Source organism: Schistocerca americana, chromosome 4 (assembly GCF_021461395.2).
Source record: "Schistocerca americana isolate TAMUIC-IGC-003095 chromosome 4, iqSchAmer2.1, whole genome shotgun sequence".
NCBI lineage: Eukaryota > Metazoa > Arthropoda > Insecta > Orthoptera > Acrididae > Schistocerca > Schistocerca americana.
The window spans coordinates 437,173,945-437,193,902 of record NC_060122.1 but is presented as its reverse complement, the minus strand read 5'-3'; the positions used below and the strand labels follow the sequence as shown (position 1 = coordinate 437,193,902).

Sequence of the window (19,958 nt, the reverse complement as noted above, 5' to 3'; positions counted from 1 at the left end):
ACACACACACACACACACACACACACACACAGAGAGAGAGAGAGAGAGAGAGAGAGAGAGAGAGAGAGAGAGAGAGAGAGAGAGAGAACATTCCAGTACAATGGTTCTTGCCATTTGTGGATACTTCTAGAATGTACTCAAACCGAATATAGAAATCAATTTTTTTCAGTTCAGGTGAGTTCTGAACTCACGACCCTTCATGCAACAATCTAGTATCATAACCACTACACTATGGCGACTGCGCTACTCGGCTTCTTCTGCGACAATATTATGAAAAGGAAAGTCACTACGCATCATATAGGGGAGATGCTGAGTCGCAGACAGGCACTACAGATAGACACTGTGACTCAGCATCTCCACTATATGGTGACTAGCAACTTTCCTTTTCGTAATATTGTTACATTCCATTCTGGATTTTCCATTGTTTGATTACAGCCTACTGTATCTTCATTGTGGAACTGTTGTTTTTTTGTATGGTGACAATGGCAGGGTCAAGAAGTAAGGGTTGTGATAACTGTGCAGATACTTTTGTGAAAACAGAAGAACTGGTACGTACATCTCAGTTTAAAGATAATTGTACAGATGAATGACTAGAGCCTGATTTGATTGATTGATTAACTGAGAGGGGCTGTGGGTCTAAACAGTGAGGTCGTCAGTCCTGTGATTCCAAAGTTACTCATGGAACAGAGTGAGTCCACTAAAAATAGATGGATCCAGTCAGAAGAGTCAAACTGTAGAATGAGGAAGTTGAAACACACACAGCAGAAGGCATAAAAAAGTAGACAAAATCTAAAAACTGGAAAAAAGAGTGGTTTTCCCACTGGGGAGTGGTCATGGGGTCCCAGACAGATACTGTGAAGAGAGACCCCAACCATCACCACCCTGCCCCTGCTCCATGTGTAAAGCAAAACCTTATACCTGGAATTAAAAATCGCTTTCATGGAGGAAATTGAGGACCAGTTCAACCATCCATGAATCATCTGCTAATATTAAAATTAAGGAATCTGGAAGACTATACTTAGTACGAAGGGTCAAAAGACAGGGACATTCCACCAATATATGGGACACTGTCAGTCTAGCTCCACAATCACATTGTGGGGGTGGTTTTACGCAGGATGAAACAATGGGTGATCCTGGTATGACCAATGCGTAGATGGCATAAGACAGTGGACTCCTTCCGAGAGGTACAGAAAGAAGAGCCTCGTTGATTGTGTGGAGTTTATTACTGAGAACAGTAGCACACCAGAAGTCATTCCACTTGTGGGCAAAGGCATATGATGTAGGTCCGCATATCCACAGCTGGAATCATGAAAGGGACTGGGGGTAAGTATCGGCTTCTACAAGGAGATTGTCAATGGAATTAATGCGAAAGGCAGTAATAGCCAGACCCCCCCCCCCCCAATGGTGAACAAAATCTAGTATTTTCAGAGTGGGGGGGGGGGGGGGGGAGCCACTGAGCCATAAACTTGACTACTATAATCTAGTCTGGACAAGACCAGAGCATGGTAAAGATGGAGAAGAGTAGCATGGTCTGCACCCCAAAACGTGTGGGCCAGGAGGCGGAGAGAATTAACTTTCCGCACGCATGTAATCTTCAGGTGGCAAATATTGGGCAGATCAAAAATAAGATCCAAGAAACAGAACTGTGTTATAACATCTAGAAGTTGGTTGCCTATATAAAACTTTTGGATGGGGGAAGGGAGGGTCGACGACAAAAATCAATAACCCGCATTCTGGAGGGAGAAAACTGGAAGCCATGTGTGAGATCCCATGCAGAGGCCTGTCAGATGGTGCCTTGGAGCCGGAGCTCAGCAGATGCTACCGAGTGGGAGCTCCACCAGGTGCAAAATCATCGACATAAAATGCTGGGGTAACCAGAGACCCAACAGAGGTTACAAGCCCATTGATGGCTATGACGAAGAGAGTGACAGTTAACACAGTACCCTGTGGGATACTGTTCTCATGAATCCAAGGGATGCCGAGCGAAGTGCCAACTCGAAGCTGGAAGAGCCGGTGGGATAAAAACTTGCGGATAAAAATCTGAAGGGGGCTGCGAAAGCCCCAGTGATGGAGGGTAACTAAAATGTGATGGTGCCAAGCTGTGTTGTACGGCTTATGTAGATCCAAGAAGACTGCGACAAGGTGCTAGCAGTTAGCAAAAACCTGTCAGATTGCAGTTTCCAATCTGAGAAAATGTTCAGTTGGAAATTGTTATTTTCAGAAGCCACACTGATATGGGGACAAAAGGCTCTGAGATTCAAGTACCCAACATGATCAGAAGCTAACCATCCTCTCAAGCAGCTTACAAAGAACATTCATTAGGCTAATCAGTCAGTAGTTGTCGAGAAACATTGGGTTGTGTGTGCCAAATGCGGTTGAAGGCCATGAATATATGTTGCCTCTGGGTAACATCCAATGTCGAATCATCTGGTTGTGGATGGAATCCGGATCTGGGGAAATGCCAGATGAAGAAAAAAAGAGAACACCTCGAACAACTAGAGACAGGACGTTCATAGTCACAGGACACGGACATTAGTATGTTCTGAAGAAATGATTAACATTCCAGTCACCTCAGATTAGCATATGACCTGCTGGCTAGTAGGCACAGGGTCCACCATGAGCCCAGATAACTTGTTCCATGTGTGTTGGCATCGATGTGTATACGGTACGAATGGCATTCTGTGGTAAAGCCATCCACGCTGCATTCACCTGGTTCCAAACTTCATCTGTGGTGGTTGACATTGGGTCACAGCACTGCACCTGTCGTTTCACCATATCCCACACATTTTCAGTTGGCGGCAAGTCTGGTGATCTGGCGGGCCAGGGCCAAAGGCTTACATCCTGTGACACCAAGGTGTGTGTTCATTCAGCAGCATGTGCTTGTGCATTGTCTTGCTGAAAAATGGCATCTGGGGTGTTGTGCAGAAAGTGTATGGCTACAGGTCACAGGATGTCATTCCCCACTGGTCACAGTGTCTCGGATATGCAACAACTGAGATTTGTGGTTGTACCCAATAACACCCCACACCATAAGGCCTAGAGTTGGTGCTGAATGTCTTGTGCAAATGCAGTCACTGTGATGCCATTCCCCCTCTCTGCGGCGAACCAAAACACGGCCATCATTTCAAACAAACAGAACCTGGATTCATCAGAAACCACTATCTGATGCCATTCCTGCACTTTTGTCAAAGGTAGGCAGAGAAGTGGACGATGCGCATGTAACCCATGCCATAATAAACAACAATGGACTGTCAGCCCAGATAGTGTCCAATGTATTACACTGTTCAAATGTTGCACCAGAGGTGAGGATCTGTCTTGCAATGCCACTCGGATGAGGTGTTGATCTTCTCGTGGGGTGGTCTGGGGGAGGGGGGGGGGGGGGGGTTGCAACATAACCCATCTTGTCGTCTTCTGCGGCCTTCTATGAACCATTCTGCACACACCCATTGCACTGTTGAAAGACTTTATCCAACACGAGTAGCAATTTCACAAATGGATGCAACACTCTCTCTCATGCCTTTCAGACTCACTGATTTGACAGTATTGTTCGTGCATACGTCTGTGGGGTACCTCGCACGATCAGTCACACTGATCCATTACCTTGAGTTTATAGTGACAATGAGAGCCGCAGGCACATTTTACTAGTAGGTGGTGTCACACTGTGATATTGATGTTGACCCTGAACCTCTGGACTGACATGGTTCAAATACTAATCATTTCTGCAGAACATACTAATGTACATGTCTTGTGAATATGAACATCCTATCTCTAGTCATTCAAGGTGTTCTGTTTTTTTCTGAACATGAGTGTATAAAAATGTAGCAAATAAAGCAGGAAAGTGAATTCAGTTATCTGAAAAAAATAGACAGAAGAACATGCAAAATGAGAAAAGGAAGAATGGCTAGATCACTAACATAAATCCATAGGTGTGTGTGTGTGTGTGTGTGTGTGTGTGTGTGTGTGTGTGTGTGTGTGAAAGAAATTTTTTGTGAAAAGATAAGCAGCTGAACATCAAGAACTCAATGGAATTCCAGTACTAAGATAAGAAGCAAAAGTCAAAAGATGGAAGGAATATGTACAAGGGCAATATACAGGAAACAAACTTCAATCCATATCTCGTAAATGATAGAAGTAGATAAAGGTGAGAAAGGAGATGTGACACTGCAAGAAAAATTGACAGAGCACTGAAAGTCCTGTATTGGAACAAAGCATCTGGAGGCGATGACAACCTTACAAGTTGCAATTACAGCAAAACTTTCCCATCTGGTGTGGTGGACAAATAAGGCAGGCAATACTTCTCCTCATGACTTCAATAATAAACCTTATCTCAGTATCTAAGAAAGCCGGTGTGAGTATTATCGAACCAAAGCTTTTGACACTGTTAACAAGAAAACACTTTATCAAATCCTGAAGTTATAAGGGATAAAATTTGAAACAGGTGCAAGGCAGAGTTGTACCCTACCCCCCAAAATTATTCAATCTGCATATAGAGCAAAAAGGGCAGGAGACCAAGGTTAAATTAAGAAAGAGAATTGAAAATTAAGGAGAAGAAATTAAAACTTAAAGGTTTGGCAATGCCATTGAAATTCTATGAGATATGGTAAAGGACTCTGAAAATCAAGTGAATGGAATTAATAGCGTCTTGCAAATAGGTTATCAGATGGTCATCAACAACAATAAAATGAAAGTAACTGATTGTAGTAAAGTTAAATTGGGTGATGCTGAGGAATAGATAACACTTAAAGTAATAAATGAGTTTTCCTATTTGGGCAGCAAAATGACTGACAATGGCAGCAGTCAAGAAATTGTAAAACACAAACTTGCAACAGCAACAAAAGCATTCTGAACAGAGAAATTTGTTAATACTGAATATAAATTTAAGTGATAGGAAGTTTTTTTTATGAAAGTATTTGTCTGGAATGTAACCTCATAGGGAAGTGAAACACATGGATGGTTAAGAATACAGATAAAAAGAGAAGAATATAAATTGTGGTGTTAAAGTAGAATGCTGAAGATCTGATGCACAGATTGGATTAATTAAGAGGTGTTGCACTGAAGAGGGAAGAAACTAATTCCATGGAGAAAAAAAACTTGCTAGAGGGAGAGATACGTTGACAGGAGGCAGGTCAACCGAAGTTTACGGTACAACCCATTTGCTTTGACCTGTGATGTAGCTGTTGTGTTGTGTAACATTGTGTGTAAAATGGATCATGTTTGGAAGAATGGACAAAGGAAGATTGTGTTTCGTTACCCATCAACATCGAGGCCATTAGACACAGAGCACAAGCTCCGATTGTGTCAAGGACAGGGAAGGAAATCGGCCGCGCCCTTTCAAAGGAACAATTCTGGCATTTGCTTGGAGTGATTTAGGGAAATCATTGAAAACCTTAATGTGGATGGCCAGACGTGGGTTTAAACCATGTCCTCCCAAATGTGAGTCCAGTGTGATAACCGCTGCGCCACCTCGCTAAGAGGACATGATGGAGTATAAAGAGGTACTCTTTCAGAGTGGGAAAGTTTATGCCTCTAAATTGTTTGCGAGGGCTATTAGCGATTCATTGGACTCCTTGACTGCTGTTTGTGAGACTAATATTGGAAAAGTTTTGTTGAAGAGTTAGGTTGTTGTTAGGAAGTATGGGCAACAGATTCATTTTCAGGTTTCAAATTATCAATGCGGTGTACTGTTTATGGTTAGAGATTTAGTTAGAAGTTTTGTTTCTTGTTACTTATGGATGTGACAATGAAGTTCACGAGTAGGTCTCAGCATCCTGCAATGGGGAATATGTCTATCACAATTAAATTGCTACAGTTATTCACTTAATTTCCTTAGTACATGAAGTGTTACGTTTCTAGCGAAGGTATAAAATTGACCAACATAGCTGCATCCCAAAGCAGTGACCAGTATATGAGGTGTTGTCACTGGACAACTTAAGGCATTCTATCTGGAGGTGTTCTTGGTTTTAGAAGTCTAGGACAGTCATTTGATAGGTTTGTATTGATGGCATACTATTTTTGCAATCTGTCAATTTCTAGATTTATGTGTCAGCCGACTTTGGTTACCAAGTATTTTATGGTTTTACTTATTGTAGCAAGTACTGTAGGTTGCTAATGTGCATAACTGAGTGTTTCTTGTATGTTAAAATTGGTGTTAATATAATTTCCCATGAATTTTTGTGCTGTTGGCAATTATGACAGATTGTTACTCATAGGTACTTGGAGTTTGTTTTGGCAAACTTGGTGAGATTAGGTTTTTGATATTAGTTATATGGGAAAGTTTTGGTTTTGTGGTATCATAGACTGTTTTAGCTATATAAGTCAACTGATACTGGATCTGTTGATTTGCATGTGAATTTCATATACAGACAAAGCTTAATTTCCAGTACTGTGTTTTGAATTGTGTGTAAATTTCTAGTACCCTTTTTTTTTTTTTTTTTTAATACTGTGGGCTTCCCTTAAGCTACACAGGTGATGTGTATTTTCTAGTACATGTTTTCCTACTTTTACTGTGGTTCTATTGACAGCTGAGGATTTCTACTGCTTCATTTTTGCTTCTTTTGGTGGGTTTAGTATTAGGACTGTTGTATAGTCTGCCCTCGTCAAAACCCCCACTGATTTCTGCAACAGTCCTATTAGTATTACATTACTTCTGCAATTAAATTTTTTCTTATTGGTTGTGTGTGTCTCCATGTGTAATGCGTGATGTCATGGTCACTGTACTGTATAAGCTTGAAATGGGGGGGGGGGGGGGGGAGGAGGTGTCTGCCACCTTGCTGAAATGAGAGGTGAAAGGGGACGGGTGTTGCCGCAATCTTTGGTTTTGCCAGCTCCTGAGGCACCATGAAATAGTTAATTTGGTAACTGAGGGAAACGTGAGGTACAAGCTGCTACAGAATACCTAGGAATCATTACAGTAAACACGTTCAAATTTATTTAGATTGCAGTAGTTGTGAAGAAATGAAGAGAACTGCACAAGATAAGACTACCATGCAGGGCAGCACGACTCATCTTTATATATACATCTAATTCCGTAGGAACTAATTGAGGAGCATATCTCCATGGTCGTGGAACGTGTCTGTACATGAAATTACAACATAAAAGTAATAACAGATAAAATAAAGTGGTTATAACCCCCAAAAAAGTCAAGCCATAAGTTTAAGTAAATGGATTTCTGTCTAGCATTAAATGAGCGAAAGCTGCAAATTCTTGGGAATAAGCTGATAATGTTAATCAGAATCGAGAGTAAAGAATATACATATTGAGAGGCCAATGTCAAAATACCCAGACTAGTGGACAGGGATTGACAAGAGGTTCGCCAACTTAACCATTTGTTGCCCGAACTGCGTGCTTCTCTACCAAAAACATCCTCTGAGAACGGGAAGAGTTGCCCCAAAACATAATACCATATGACATAAGAGAATGAAAATAAGTAAAGTAGACTAATTTTCATGTCAAAGAATCACTTACTTCAGATACTGTTCGAATATTAAAAATGGCAGCTTTAAGTCTTTGAACAAGATCCTGAACTTGGGCTTTCCGCAACAATTTACTATCTATCTGAACACCCAGTGGTTGTTGTGGACTTCCCGACTGGAGAACACAACAACAAATAGTTACTTCAAACCATGATCACTGTTTGGAAACAAGGGAAAAAACAACAGCAAATTGTACAATTAGCTGAATAATGCACAACTCAGTATGAATGTAGATCAGTGGTAATAACATTACTTACAATTTTCTCATAACAATGTTAAAGTGCTTACTGTATGGTGTCAGAGAAATGCAAATGACTGGTTGGTCAGTTTGTGGGATTGAAGGGACCAGACTATTAGGGCCATCGGTCCCTTATTCCACGAACTTTAAACACCCACAAGAAATAAAAACAAACAATGGAGATGACAAGAGATGACACAAGACAAGAAAGACACAGACAGAGACCAGAAAAAAGGAATTAAAATCACACCGAGTGTGAAAGTGGTTGGCCAACCATAGAAACAAAAAAGGAAAAGCCAACCACCAAGAAACGCACTAAAAACCCCAGCCTAAAATCGTAGGCCAAAGGCCAGACTCAACACAAAAAAATGACAAACACTTAGATGAAGCGATAAAACCCCCATGCAAGAATAAAACTCAAAACTAAATCTGCCATCGCAACGTAATCTGATAAAAGTGCAGGAAGCGTATCAGGCAGCGCAAACGTCTGCCTGACCAGAGTTAAAAGCGGGCAGTCCAACAAGATGTGGACCACCGTCAAAGCTGACCCGCAGCGACAAAGGTGGGTCCTAATGGTCCAATAAATAACTGTGTGTCATCCAGGTGTGGCCAATGCGCCACCGGCAGAGGACAACAGAGTCCTTGCAAGAGACCTGCAAGGAGGAGCGCCCCACATCGGTAGCCTCTTTGATGGCCCGAAGTTTTTTGGGTGAAGGAAGGGTGCGCCATTTTTCACCCCAGGTGTGAAGTACCTTCTGCTGCAAAACTGACCTGAGGTCACTCTCCAAAAGGCCAATCTCCAAGGCTGGTGCACCGACAGCATGTTTAGCCAGCGTGTCAGCACATTCATTTTCCGGGATGCCGACATGACCAGGGGCCCACATAAGGACCATAGAGGGGCCGCGGGTAAGAGTATGGAGGGACTACTCGATAGCCATCACCAGACAATAGTGAGGGAAACACTGGTCGATAGCTCATAAACTGCTCAGGGAGCCATTACAGATAACAATGGACTCACCTGAGCAGAAGCGGATATACTCTTGGGCGCGAGAGATGGCGACCAGCTCAGCAGTGAAAACACTGCAGCCAGCCGGCAATGAGTGTTGTTCATAATGATCCCCTAGAGTAAGAGCATAACCAACACAACCAGCAACTATCGAACCGTCAGTATAGACAATGTCAGAGCCTTCAAACGTGGCAAGGATTGAAAGAAAGCGGCAGTGGAGGGCCTCAGGAGGGACTGAGTCTTTCGGGCCCTGTGCCAAATCAAGCAGAAGGCATGGGCGGGGCACACACCACGGGGTTATATGCAGATGGGCCCGGAAAAGAGAAGCCCAGAGAGCAGAGCTCTGACACGAACCGCGATCGTACACCCTGACCATGCCACTGTTCCAGAAGGTGGACGATCGACTGAGGGAACAGGAGATGATAATTGGGACGCCCGGGCAAGCTACAAAAGTGTGTAGCATAAGCGGCTGGTAATCGTTGGCACCGGAACCGCAATGGAGGGACACCTGCCTCCACAAGTATGCCGTTGACAGGGCTAGACCGGAAAGCTCCAGTGGCGAGTCGGATCCCGCTGTGAAGGATGAGGTCCAGCAACCGCAATGCGGAAGGGGATGCTGAACCATAAGCCAGCCTCCCATAATCTAGACAGGACTGAATTAACGCCTGGTACAGCCGTAGAAGGGTAGACCAATCAGCACCCCAGCTGGTGTGACTCAAGCAACAAAGAGCATTAAGATGCCGCCAGCACGTCTGTTTCAGCTGCCGAATATAAGGGAGCCAAGTCAACCGGGTATCAAAAACCAGTCTCAAAAACTAATGCTTCTCTACCACAGCAAGAGATTCGCTGTCAAGATAAAGTCGTGGCTCAGGGTGAACACTGCATTGCCGGCACAAATGCAAAATCAGGTCTTGGCAGCCGAAAACTGGAAGCCGTGCTTCTACAGCCCAAGACTGCGCCTTGCGGACGGCACCCTGCAGCTGCCGTTCAGCAGCTCCAATGCCAGTGGAGCTAAAGTATGGGCAGAAGTCATCAGCATACAAACAAGCTGAGACAGACATTCCCACCGCCACAGCGAGACCATTAAATGCAATTAAAAAGAGGCAGGCACTTAAGACAGATCCTTGCGGCACCCCATTCTCCTGAACTCAGGAGGAACTATGGGAGGCCGCAACTTACACATGGAAGCAACGAAGCGACAGAAAATTTTGTATGAAAATCGGGAGCGGACCCCGAAGACCCCAACCATGAAGCGTAGAGAGGATGTGATGTCGGAGCCAGAAGGCCCCGAGACTCAAGTAGCCAACTCAACTTCCGGCTCACCATGCGTTCGAGCAACTTGCAAAGAACGTTGGTGAGACTGATGGGGCGGTAGCTGTCCACCTCCAGTGGGTTCTTGCCATGTTTCAGCATGGGGATTACGATGCTTTCCTGCCATATTGACAGGAACTCACCCTCAACCCAGATATAGTTGAAAAGTTCTAAGAGGCGTTGCTGGCAGTCCACCGAGAGGTGTTTGAACATCTGACAGTGGATGCGATCTGGCCCGGGAGCCGTATAAGGGCAAGCGGCTAGGGCACTTTAGAATTCCCACTCACTGAACGGAGCATTGTACAATTCACGATGGTGTGTGTGAAATGAAAGGCTCTGATGTTCCAACCACTCTTTCAGGGAGTGGAAGGCCAGTGTGTAATTCGCAGAAGCAGAACTCTGAGCAAAATGCTCCACTAAGCGGTTTGCAATTGTGTCAGAGTCAGTACAGACTGCTCCATTCAGTGAAAGTGCAGTTGCACTGACGGGGGTCCGATAGCCATAGAGTCGTCTAATCTTGGCCCAAACTTGCGATGGAGAGGTACGGAGGCCAATGGTGGAGACATACCTTTCCCAGCATTCCTGCTTAAGTTGGCGAATGAGGCGGCGGGACCGCACACGGAGCTATTTAAAGGCGATGAGGTGCGCCAATGAGGGATGCTGCTTGTGATGCTGGAGTGCCCGCCTGCAATGTCTAATCACCTCAGTGATCTCGGGCGACCACCAAGGCACAGTCCTCCGCCGAGGGGTCCCAGAAGAACAGGGAATGGCAGATTCTGCGGCAGTAACGATGCCAGTGGTGACCGAGTGAACCACCGCACCAATGGCGTCATTAGAAAGAGGCTCAATCGTGGCAATGGAGGTGAACAAGTCCCAGTCAGCCTTATTCATAGCCAGTATGAGGGGTGCCCAGAAGAGTGACACAGTAGCAGTGACAGAAAGTCGCCCAGCAACAGAAAAGGTGAGGGCAATTGGGCTATAAGTGGAGCCAAGACACGCTGCAGGAAATCACCATCCGGTGGAAGATAGACACTGCAGACAGTAACAGCGTGAGGTGTCCACACCTGAACAGCGACAGCCTCTAAAGTGTTTGTAGAGAGACACACTCACTGTAAAGAGAGTGAAGGACGTAGATGCAGATGCCACCAGATACCCTCTCATGAGCTGCCAGTTTCTCATAATAACCCCGATAGACAAGGAGGGCAGGGGTTTGCATTGCTGGGAACCAAGTTTCCTGAAGAGCAACGCAGTATGGGGCGTTATAGTGACAGAAACATCCACCAGCTTCTTACAAGCGAGTAATGCCTGTGACTGGGCAGAGGATGCTGTTTTTATCAAGACTGGCCCGGACCACATTTTTGACAAGTCCTCCACCTCCCCGAACTTGTCCTCTAAATGCTCTACAAAGAACTGAGGCATCACGGACACAAAGGATTCCCCATCAGCTCTCGTACAGACTAGATACTGGGGCGAATACATCTCCCTGCCATTCATAGCCTTTCGTTCCTCCCATGGTGTGGCCAGGGAGGGGAACAATCTGGAGTCATACATGTTTGAATTAAAGTGAGCCCTCGAATGCTTAGAGACTGCTGGTGGCTGGCCATCAGCAAGAGAAGATGTGCCACGCTTCATTGCGTGTCATCCACCTTGATGCCACCTACTCCGACCAAGGGCCCTCCCCACGGGCGCCACCTAGCCACAGCAAGGGCCATCTGGAAGGATGGCCACTGCCAGGAGTCCCGATGCCCCAGGGAGATAGGCGTCTACTCCTTGGCATAGGTTGGAAGTTAACAGCTCAGGCATCAGTAGAGTGATCCCTGTGTTGTCAGGGGCCTACAACCAACAGGGTACATGGCGGCCCCACCACAACGGACTGGCTACCATGCTGTCTATTAGGTGGCAAGTGGTCCATGGTGGTCGTCAGCACAGAAAGCGACACTGCAGTGTGCGTGGTGGAAATCGCACCCAGGAATGTATCCTCGCCCAAGAGATGGAGGGCGAGTGGAACTGCAATGCAACGACGAATAAGCTAGCTAAAGGTCTCAATTTACAATGGACACAATGCACCAAGTAAGGCACCCTTCTCTAATCGGCTCGCTCTTCGGAATAGTTTTGAAATATGGTGGTCAAACCAAAGAGGGGACCATCACATAAGGGCCAAAACATTTGAGACTCCTTTTAGTCATCTCTTACGACAGGCAGGAATACCATGAGCCTATTCTTACCCCCGAACCCGCAGGGGATTGCAAAGGACTGTGTCAGTAGCTGATTGTACGTAGTCAATGAAAGGGCTGTGTGTAGACTGTTTTGGAGTAATTTCTGGAAGCAATTGTGCAAGTAGCAACTTCTATACAAAGCAAGTAGCAACTTCTATACAAAGCCAAAGTGCACAGTGTTTTGGAAAAAGGAATACCAAAGTTTGTGGAGTACTCATTATAACTGCTAACATGAAGCTTACATTCTGGACGGTACAACGGATGCAAGTACTTCAAATTTTACTTTTAATCTGAATTTGGGGAAGAAACAGTAACTGCCAGTAATGTGAACACAATGTTTCTAAATGTTCACCATCTTACAGCATAAATTTAACTAGCTTCAATTTCTAATAATAATAACTTCAAGTTCTAGTAATAGTTGAGAGAGAGAGAGAGAGAGAGAGAGAGAGAGAGAGAGAGAGAGAGAGAGAGATGTTACAAACAACTGTCAACAAATCACCACTACTCCATATGTTTTTCCAAATTTCAAAGTTTCCTTCTCTTTAATTTGTAACTTCAGAAAAACAAACATATTGCTTCTTTACAATAACTATTTCTCAACCTTGGCAACTATGGTACAACAAATGACAAATAAATGTGGATTCTTCTACTTGAAATCAAAAATTATGAAACGTAACAAATTATATTCTATATGATACAAATAACAAATGAGGTGTGAGCACTAACCTCAATGTCAAAATCCAGCAGATTGAAAGCTGCCCTAAACAAGGAACAAAAGTGAGCTATACAGGGCACTTCCCACCATGACTGTATATCTGAAAAGAAAGAATATTACAAATAAATGTTTATATACTGAAACCATATGTAAATCTGTATGTTGACATACATATACTATAAAATCTCAGATCCTGCTGGTACACTGTTAACAACTGCCAAAATCTCGTATAATTAAAGACCAAATGCATTCGCTACATAACTGCAACGAAATATCACTTTCAAACCGGGAACAGAAACATTATCATTAATCAATACTAAAAGAAAAATATGATTTTCGGCAAAAAAGGAAAAAATGTGAAGGTAACATCCCTTTCATCATCTTCTGTGACAAACTATGAACGAAATTATTAAGTTGATTAACTTCAACAAAGATTGTATATGTAGGCCTAACAATACTGAACTGATTGCTATAATTTTACCTTGCATTCGGATTTTTTTTATAAGTAGCTTACTGTCATTATGGTAGAAAACAATCCAGACTTTAATTTATACACCGTCGCACGATTTTATGAATTTCCTGGTTCAATAGAAATAAGAAGTTTCCAAGATCTTTAAATGAGGTAATGGTGATTAGTTTTTACATTAAACGCTCAAGCTGTAAAACTGCAGAAAACTTTCAGTTTTCTGGAGTTTGTTAACACGTTGTAGTTAACTACAGAACGTAATGAAACAAGAATTACGCGTGTTCACATAATTTATAATAAACGGGAGGAACCTGACAATTCACAATAAATTACAACTTAAGATTACATCCCACGTCATGAAGTGCTAAATCTTTCGATACCTGGGCATCTGGATCTGACAAGATGAACACAAATAAAACCAGTACAGAACACCGCTCCAAATGTAAGTGGAAACATTTCTTCGATATTCTCATTGAGTATGATGTCGATTCGAAGCAATTGAATTTTCCGTGGTTTCTAATACAGGTAACAATGTAATACCATGAGTACATACTACTTCCAAATTAATACTGAAATTAGAAAAAAATAGTAACGTTTCACACGCTTAATAAATTCTGTTACTTTTCACACAAAAATGTTTCGTGTAATATAGTTCATACTAATTTTTCACGAAATCTGTCAAACGAAGATACTGTAAATATCGCCATCCGTAGAGTATCTCTCATTAGATACACGAGCAGACGTATGCAAATGACGTTACGCTCGACTAGCGGCATGACAGGTATCGTAATTCATTAAATATTCTGGTTTCACGATAATTTACACATACTTGACAACAAGGATTTAATCTAGCTTGCAACAAATTGTACGAGCATAACCTAAACATGCTTTATTATCTAAACATTTCGTATGATACAAATTATAAAAAATTCCGGAGTAAGTACCATACTTAAAAGAATAACAAATATTTATTTACCATCCATTTGTGTTCACTCTATGCCCTAAATTAAAACACAACTACACAACTTCAACGGCAAAATCCCTCCAATGTTTTGTTGTTTTGAATGGCCGGAAGTACTCAATGTTAGAAGTTTTACGAACAAATGAAAGGCATGTTCCGAAATGGTACATTCTTATGACATGACGTATAAATGTAATGAAATGGTTGTGTTTCTTTCATATTGTGAATGGAAATAGTAACAACTACATGCAACTTTGACATTCAGTAGTTTTTAATTGAACAATATTTCATTTAAACCCAAATCTATTTCGATTCTGCTTGCTGTTTTGAACGGCAAGTGCTATCGATATTACGCATTCGATAGCGCGGCCGTTAATCGATCAATGAGGTCGAAAAAGTAGCGATTGTCAATCCAAACTAACATCTCTCGATATAAATTTTGGAGAGATGACAAGTATGACAAACAAATTTTTGTTCATGGCAAAAAAGCGGATAACACTCATTTGTTAGATGGAAGATGTCCAATGGCGAATCACGCGGAATTATGCCACATAAAAAGTGTGGTAGTAGTTGTTCCAGCTTTTCTCCTCTGTTTTTGTTGGTATGTGAGGGCGAATTATAACTTGGCAACATCGCTACAGGCAATGAAACTGTACTTCCTGATAGGTGTGCTGACTGCTGACAGATAACGTGTTAGCCGGTCGCCGGTTATAAAAGGGCGTGCAGTGACTGTAGCGTGACAGGAGGCCACTGGGGAGTTCAGAATTTAATAAATCTTTGAAGATAGCTTTGGAGACATGTCAGCCCCAGAAACGCTCCAGAAATTATTTGCGTATGTATACGGCATATATGTGCTTCTTTATTGTAACTTTCAGACCTTATTTAAGAAAAATGAAATGTAAATGATAACGTATATTTTCCGGGGTACGCGTAGCATAAATACTTTTTGCTTTCTGTAGATTCGTAATTTTGTTTAAAAGTGTTTCATTTCTTTGTATTGTCCGGGTCTTCACTGCAGCTCCAGTAACATGTTGCATTTATTACTTTCCTATTATTGGTCAAATGTTGAGCAGGACTTTATCTAGGGCCAAAAATCATATGGGATATTGATATACCTTAAACAGTGCATTTTTGCATCATGGGAGTTTGTCATACTTGCTGACAGCTTATAAACATAACTATGTTTCTTCTGCACCTTGAAGAATTCATGTAAACATACGAATTGTATAACGTGAGAAAATGACATGCAATTTTTTAAGATAACTGTGGGGAAAGTTGGGTGTACCTCGGTAGTTATGTACATTCATAAGTTTAAGGGAAACATGTGCAATAAATTTTAAGTAAGCCTAATTAACTAAACCATTCAGTACCACGTTGCCAACACACAACCTATGTACCGTAGATGCGCTACCATTCAGTCTGTTACTACAATACACATTTCAAAAACTAATATAGACAAAGAAGAACTATTATCGGTGTTCTGTTGTATTTCTTTTTGTGTATTGTGATATGTCTCACATCCTCATTACATTACATGACAAAGGAGACCGCAAATTCTCAAGTGTGAGAGAATGCATTTGTTCAACGCAGCTGCCATGAACTATGCATATCAATCAGGACATTAACTTCAGATCTATGCTGTTTACTTTCAAAACTCATGTAAATGAACATCATAAACAATAGAAACAAAAGCTGTTACTCAGTGCCATGCTCTTACTGCGTCACGTAGGGCCTATACAGTAAGTGACTAAAGGGTTCACAAATCTTAAGGGTCCACAAATTTATATACAATACAAGATTCTAAACCAAATGGTTTGAGATTAGGAGCCATGGCCAGAAAATGAATGTTTTTGGCTGATAAGGTCTTTAATAAGTAAATAATGTGATCTATGTGTTTCTAAACAGTAAAGATTTCTTCAGCAGATTTGATGGCAATACCACGAACAACAAGACACAATCTTCTGTGATGGGCATGTGGTGGATTTTTTCCCTTATGGTTTTACATGAAGTTGTTGGTGTTTGAAATCCACTAGGGACTAGCAAGGAAATGGTTGATAGGGTTCTAGCCTCCCTTTCATTGTACGACAGTAAGCAAGTTTATCTGAGGTAGTGCAAAATTTTATACACCACTGTAATGTGGCTAGCAGTTGTCACTTTCAGCTGGTGGTATAATCTTGAATTTTTTCAGTGAGAAGCTTTTTGTGTCTATAAAAAACTAAATATTCTTTTCGACATTTAGTTATTTATCTCATCTCCACTTGTACAAGTGGGAAAATTTCCAGCATTAAACTGCTCCTGTGGGGCTCAAAGACAGTACAGCCAACGCCTTGTCATAGAATGCTGAGGGCATGCTTTTGTAATATGATAAGAGTTCTTTCTTCCAATAACCATGCATGGTTGTCTGCAGAAAGTCTTCTTGTGATGGTGATGGGGGGAGGGGAAGGTGGATAGGGAGATGATTGTAAGACACTAAAATTGCCATGTTTTATATCAATGGGTTAGTCACTCTAGAGATGTGTTATGCCACAAAAAAAAGTTATAGGTGACACAAAAACTTTTGTATAACCCAGATAATTAATGGTTGTGAGAATCCCGTAACGAATCGAAAGCTACAACTTGCCACACTCCACCCCACTCCTTGTCATGAACCATGGAGCTTGCCGAGTGGAGGTGGCTTCTGTGTCATATCAGTGCAATGGAGGGGCATCTGTAGAGAGATGGTTCAGTCTGGATGATTAACTGCTCTGAACTTGTAACATGAGCCACCATTGAAATGCCATGATGCTACTGCAAATAGCTTAGAGTATGTGTAGCAGCTCTACAGTATGGCTTATGGTTATGGCATCCCCTTGGACAAAATATTCTGTAGGTAGAATAGCCCTCCCTGCAGATTTCTCGGCAGGGACTACTCAGGAGGATGACATCATTGGGAAAACAAAACTATCCATCTACAGATCTCCACCAGGGTTTCGATTACCTCTTGTCGTGCCCTGAAATGAGAAATGTCCTGCCCACTATCCTTCCCACCCCTCCTACCATGGTATTCAGCCATCCACTGAACCTACACAATATACTCATCCGTCCTTACACAACCCCTGCTCTCAATCCCTTGCCTCATTGCTCATACCCCTGCAATAGACCTAGATGCAAGACCTGTCCCATACATTCTCCTACCACCACCTACTCCAGTCCGGTCGCTAACATCACCTATCCCATCAACGCAGGGCTATCTGTGAAACCAGTCATGTGATTTACAAGCTAAGCTGCAACCACTGTGCTGCATTCTATGTAGGCATGACATCCAACAAGCTGTCTGTCTGCATGAACAGCCACCGAAAAACTGTGGCCAAAAAACAAGTGGACCACCCTGTTGCTGAACATGATATCCCTCATCTCAATGACTGCTTCACAGCCTGTTCCATATGGATCCTTCCCACCAACACCACCTTTTCTGAATTGCACAGGAGGGAACTTTCCCTGCAATATATCCTACGTTCCCGTAACCCTCCTTGCCTCAACCTTCATTAGTCACTGTCCTCACCATCCAGCCCCTCCCTGTTCCCATTCCAGCACTTCACAGCCGTCATTTCACCGCCACACCCAATCTTTTAATTTCTTTTTATTTCTCTCCTTTCTGCCACTTACCCCCTCCCCCCTCCACACATTCTCTCCAGCCCTCCATCTAAACTGCAACACTTCACTGTCCGCCACTCCCACCATACTATCCCTCCCCGCCCCAGCCTTCTCCTTACCCCCTCCCAGACACCACTCCCATCATGCACTGGTGTTGCTGCTCGCAGTGTGGTTTCATTTCTCTGAGACTGCAGGTGTGTGTGCGTGCGTGCGTGTGTGTGTGTGTGTGTGTGTGTGTGTGTGTGTGTGTGTGTGTGTGTGTGTGTTTACTGCTGATAAAGGCCTTAATGGCCGAAAGCTATAATTGTGTGAATCTTTTTGTTGTGCCTATCGCGACTCAGCATCTTCACTATATGGTGAGTAGCAACTTTCCTTCTCTGGTACTGTCCCAATGTGGACCTGTACACTGTTGCTAATATCAACACTACAATATCCAGCTGTAGTTCACATGCACAAACTTCAAAGTGCTGATCAACACAAAATTAGCTTACTTCTGCAGTTTTGTACTGATACCCTTATTTTGTGCAAAAATGGCAGCTCCTTTATCCATGCTAGATCCGCAAGTGTAAGCTGCTAAATTATACCCATTTATACTTGCGCTTTCCATCCCCACAGTTACATGGTGTTCAAACAGACAAAGTATATCACTCTCATTCTTATTTTTGAGATCATCTAAACACACTAACACCTCATCTACTTTATATTTTATTCCCTTGATGTTTTGATGAAGTAAATTTATACTACCCTTAGCATTATCCCTATTTACTGTACATGAAACTTTTTTTTATTCTATTTGTCTTGATTATTATCTATCTGGACTTAAGATTTAACCTAAAGAAACCTGTGTGCCTCGTCCCATTAACCACAGGGATCATCCCTTGTGTGACTGTGGCCCCCTTACAGTATCTGCCAATAGAGAACCTAACTTATCTTTCCCCTTCCTATTTATGTGCAGGCCACGTGTAGTGTATCCCCACCTACCAATAGCATTAACTGGAACAACACTCATATGATATTTTGCTGGTGTCTGGAGCATCCTGTTGAGCTCAGTGTTAACAAGCCTTACAGCAGTGTTTACGCAGGGCTGATCATGGCACTGAAAGACCTCCACAAACCCCATGTTTGTTTGACCAGTTTCTGCTCCTATTTTGTCCAGGTAACTCCTAATACTATATCTTGGATTCATAGCCAGTCTGTTTCCTACTCCCCCAACAGTAATTATCTGATCTTCCTTCTCAAAGTCCCTGCATAGCTGATCTAAGTTTTCTGTCACCTGGCTAAGGCTAACACTTGGGTTTCACAAAGCTTGTGACCTGATACCCTTCACCTAATTTCTCCTGAAACTGCTGGCCTACGCTCCTCCCTTGGCTGCTACCTAGAAGCAGAATTCTTTTTTTGCACATAAGACATATCAACTTACACCAAGACTGTGGTTGTGTTGATACAACTGTCTTGTCAGAAGGTTTAGAAATTTCAGTGTGAACATTTCCAATCCTACTGCTTTCCCTACACTGACTATCCCATGGAAAGAGGGGCAAGCCAGACATTTGAAAGCGAAACAATTTGTCCAACGCTTATTATGCACTCGAACTGATGGGAATATTTTTACTGTTGCGAAGCTTTTATATTTTATGTACATTGAAGATGGAGGGGGGAGAAAGGAAAGGAAAAGGAAGGAACTAATGATATCAGCTTCATTGGGACTTTATGTGAAATTGGCAGCTATGAGCAAAAATGTGTGCTGGACTGGGACCCAAACCCAGAATATCTTGCTTCCTAGGCAGTTGTGTTAACCACTGCGCCACCCGGACACAGGGCCTATTGCCAATACACTGACTATCTCGGCACGCTTCCCAGGCAACTCACATTCCCACACAGTGCTACCTATCAGCAGTCCCCATCCATGTCGTCCATGCTCGCTAATTTAAGATTCCTGCTGT

General features: G+C 42.8%; 2 protein-coding genes across 2 annotated transcripts in view; one reads left to right on the top strand and one right to left on the bottom strand.

Moving 5' to 3' along the window:
• The window catches only part of LOC124612768 (mucin-12-like), a 290,845-nt gene extending 276,342 nt beyond the window's left edge, over nt 1-14,503 (bottom strand). Inside the window, exons 1-2 of the mRNA XM_047141163.1 lie at nt 14,401-14,503; nt 12,970-13,058 (exon numbers count right to left, since the gene is read on the bottom strand). Of these exons, the coding sequence (XP_046997119.1) occupies nt 12,970-13,058; nt 14,401-14,407 (96 nt within the window). The 5' untranslated portion in view covers nt 14,408-14,503. The remainder of the gene's footprint in view (nt 1-12,969; nt 13,059-14,400) is intronic.
• A 512-nt stretch (nt 14,504-15,015) lies between these two features.
• Nucleotides 15,016-19,958, top strand: part of LOC124612769 (cytosolic non-specific dipeptidase) — a 165,609-nt gene continuing 160,666 nt past the window's right edge. The window contains exon 1 of the mRNA XM_047141164.1: nt 15,016-15,217. Within this exon, the coding sequence (XP_046997120.1) occupies nt 15,183-15,217 (35 nt within the window). The 5' untranslated portion in view covers nt 15,016-15,182. The remainder of the gene's footprint in view (nt 15,218-19,958) is intronic.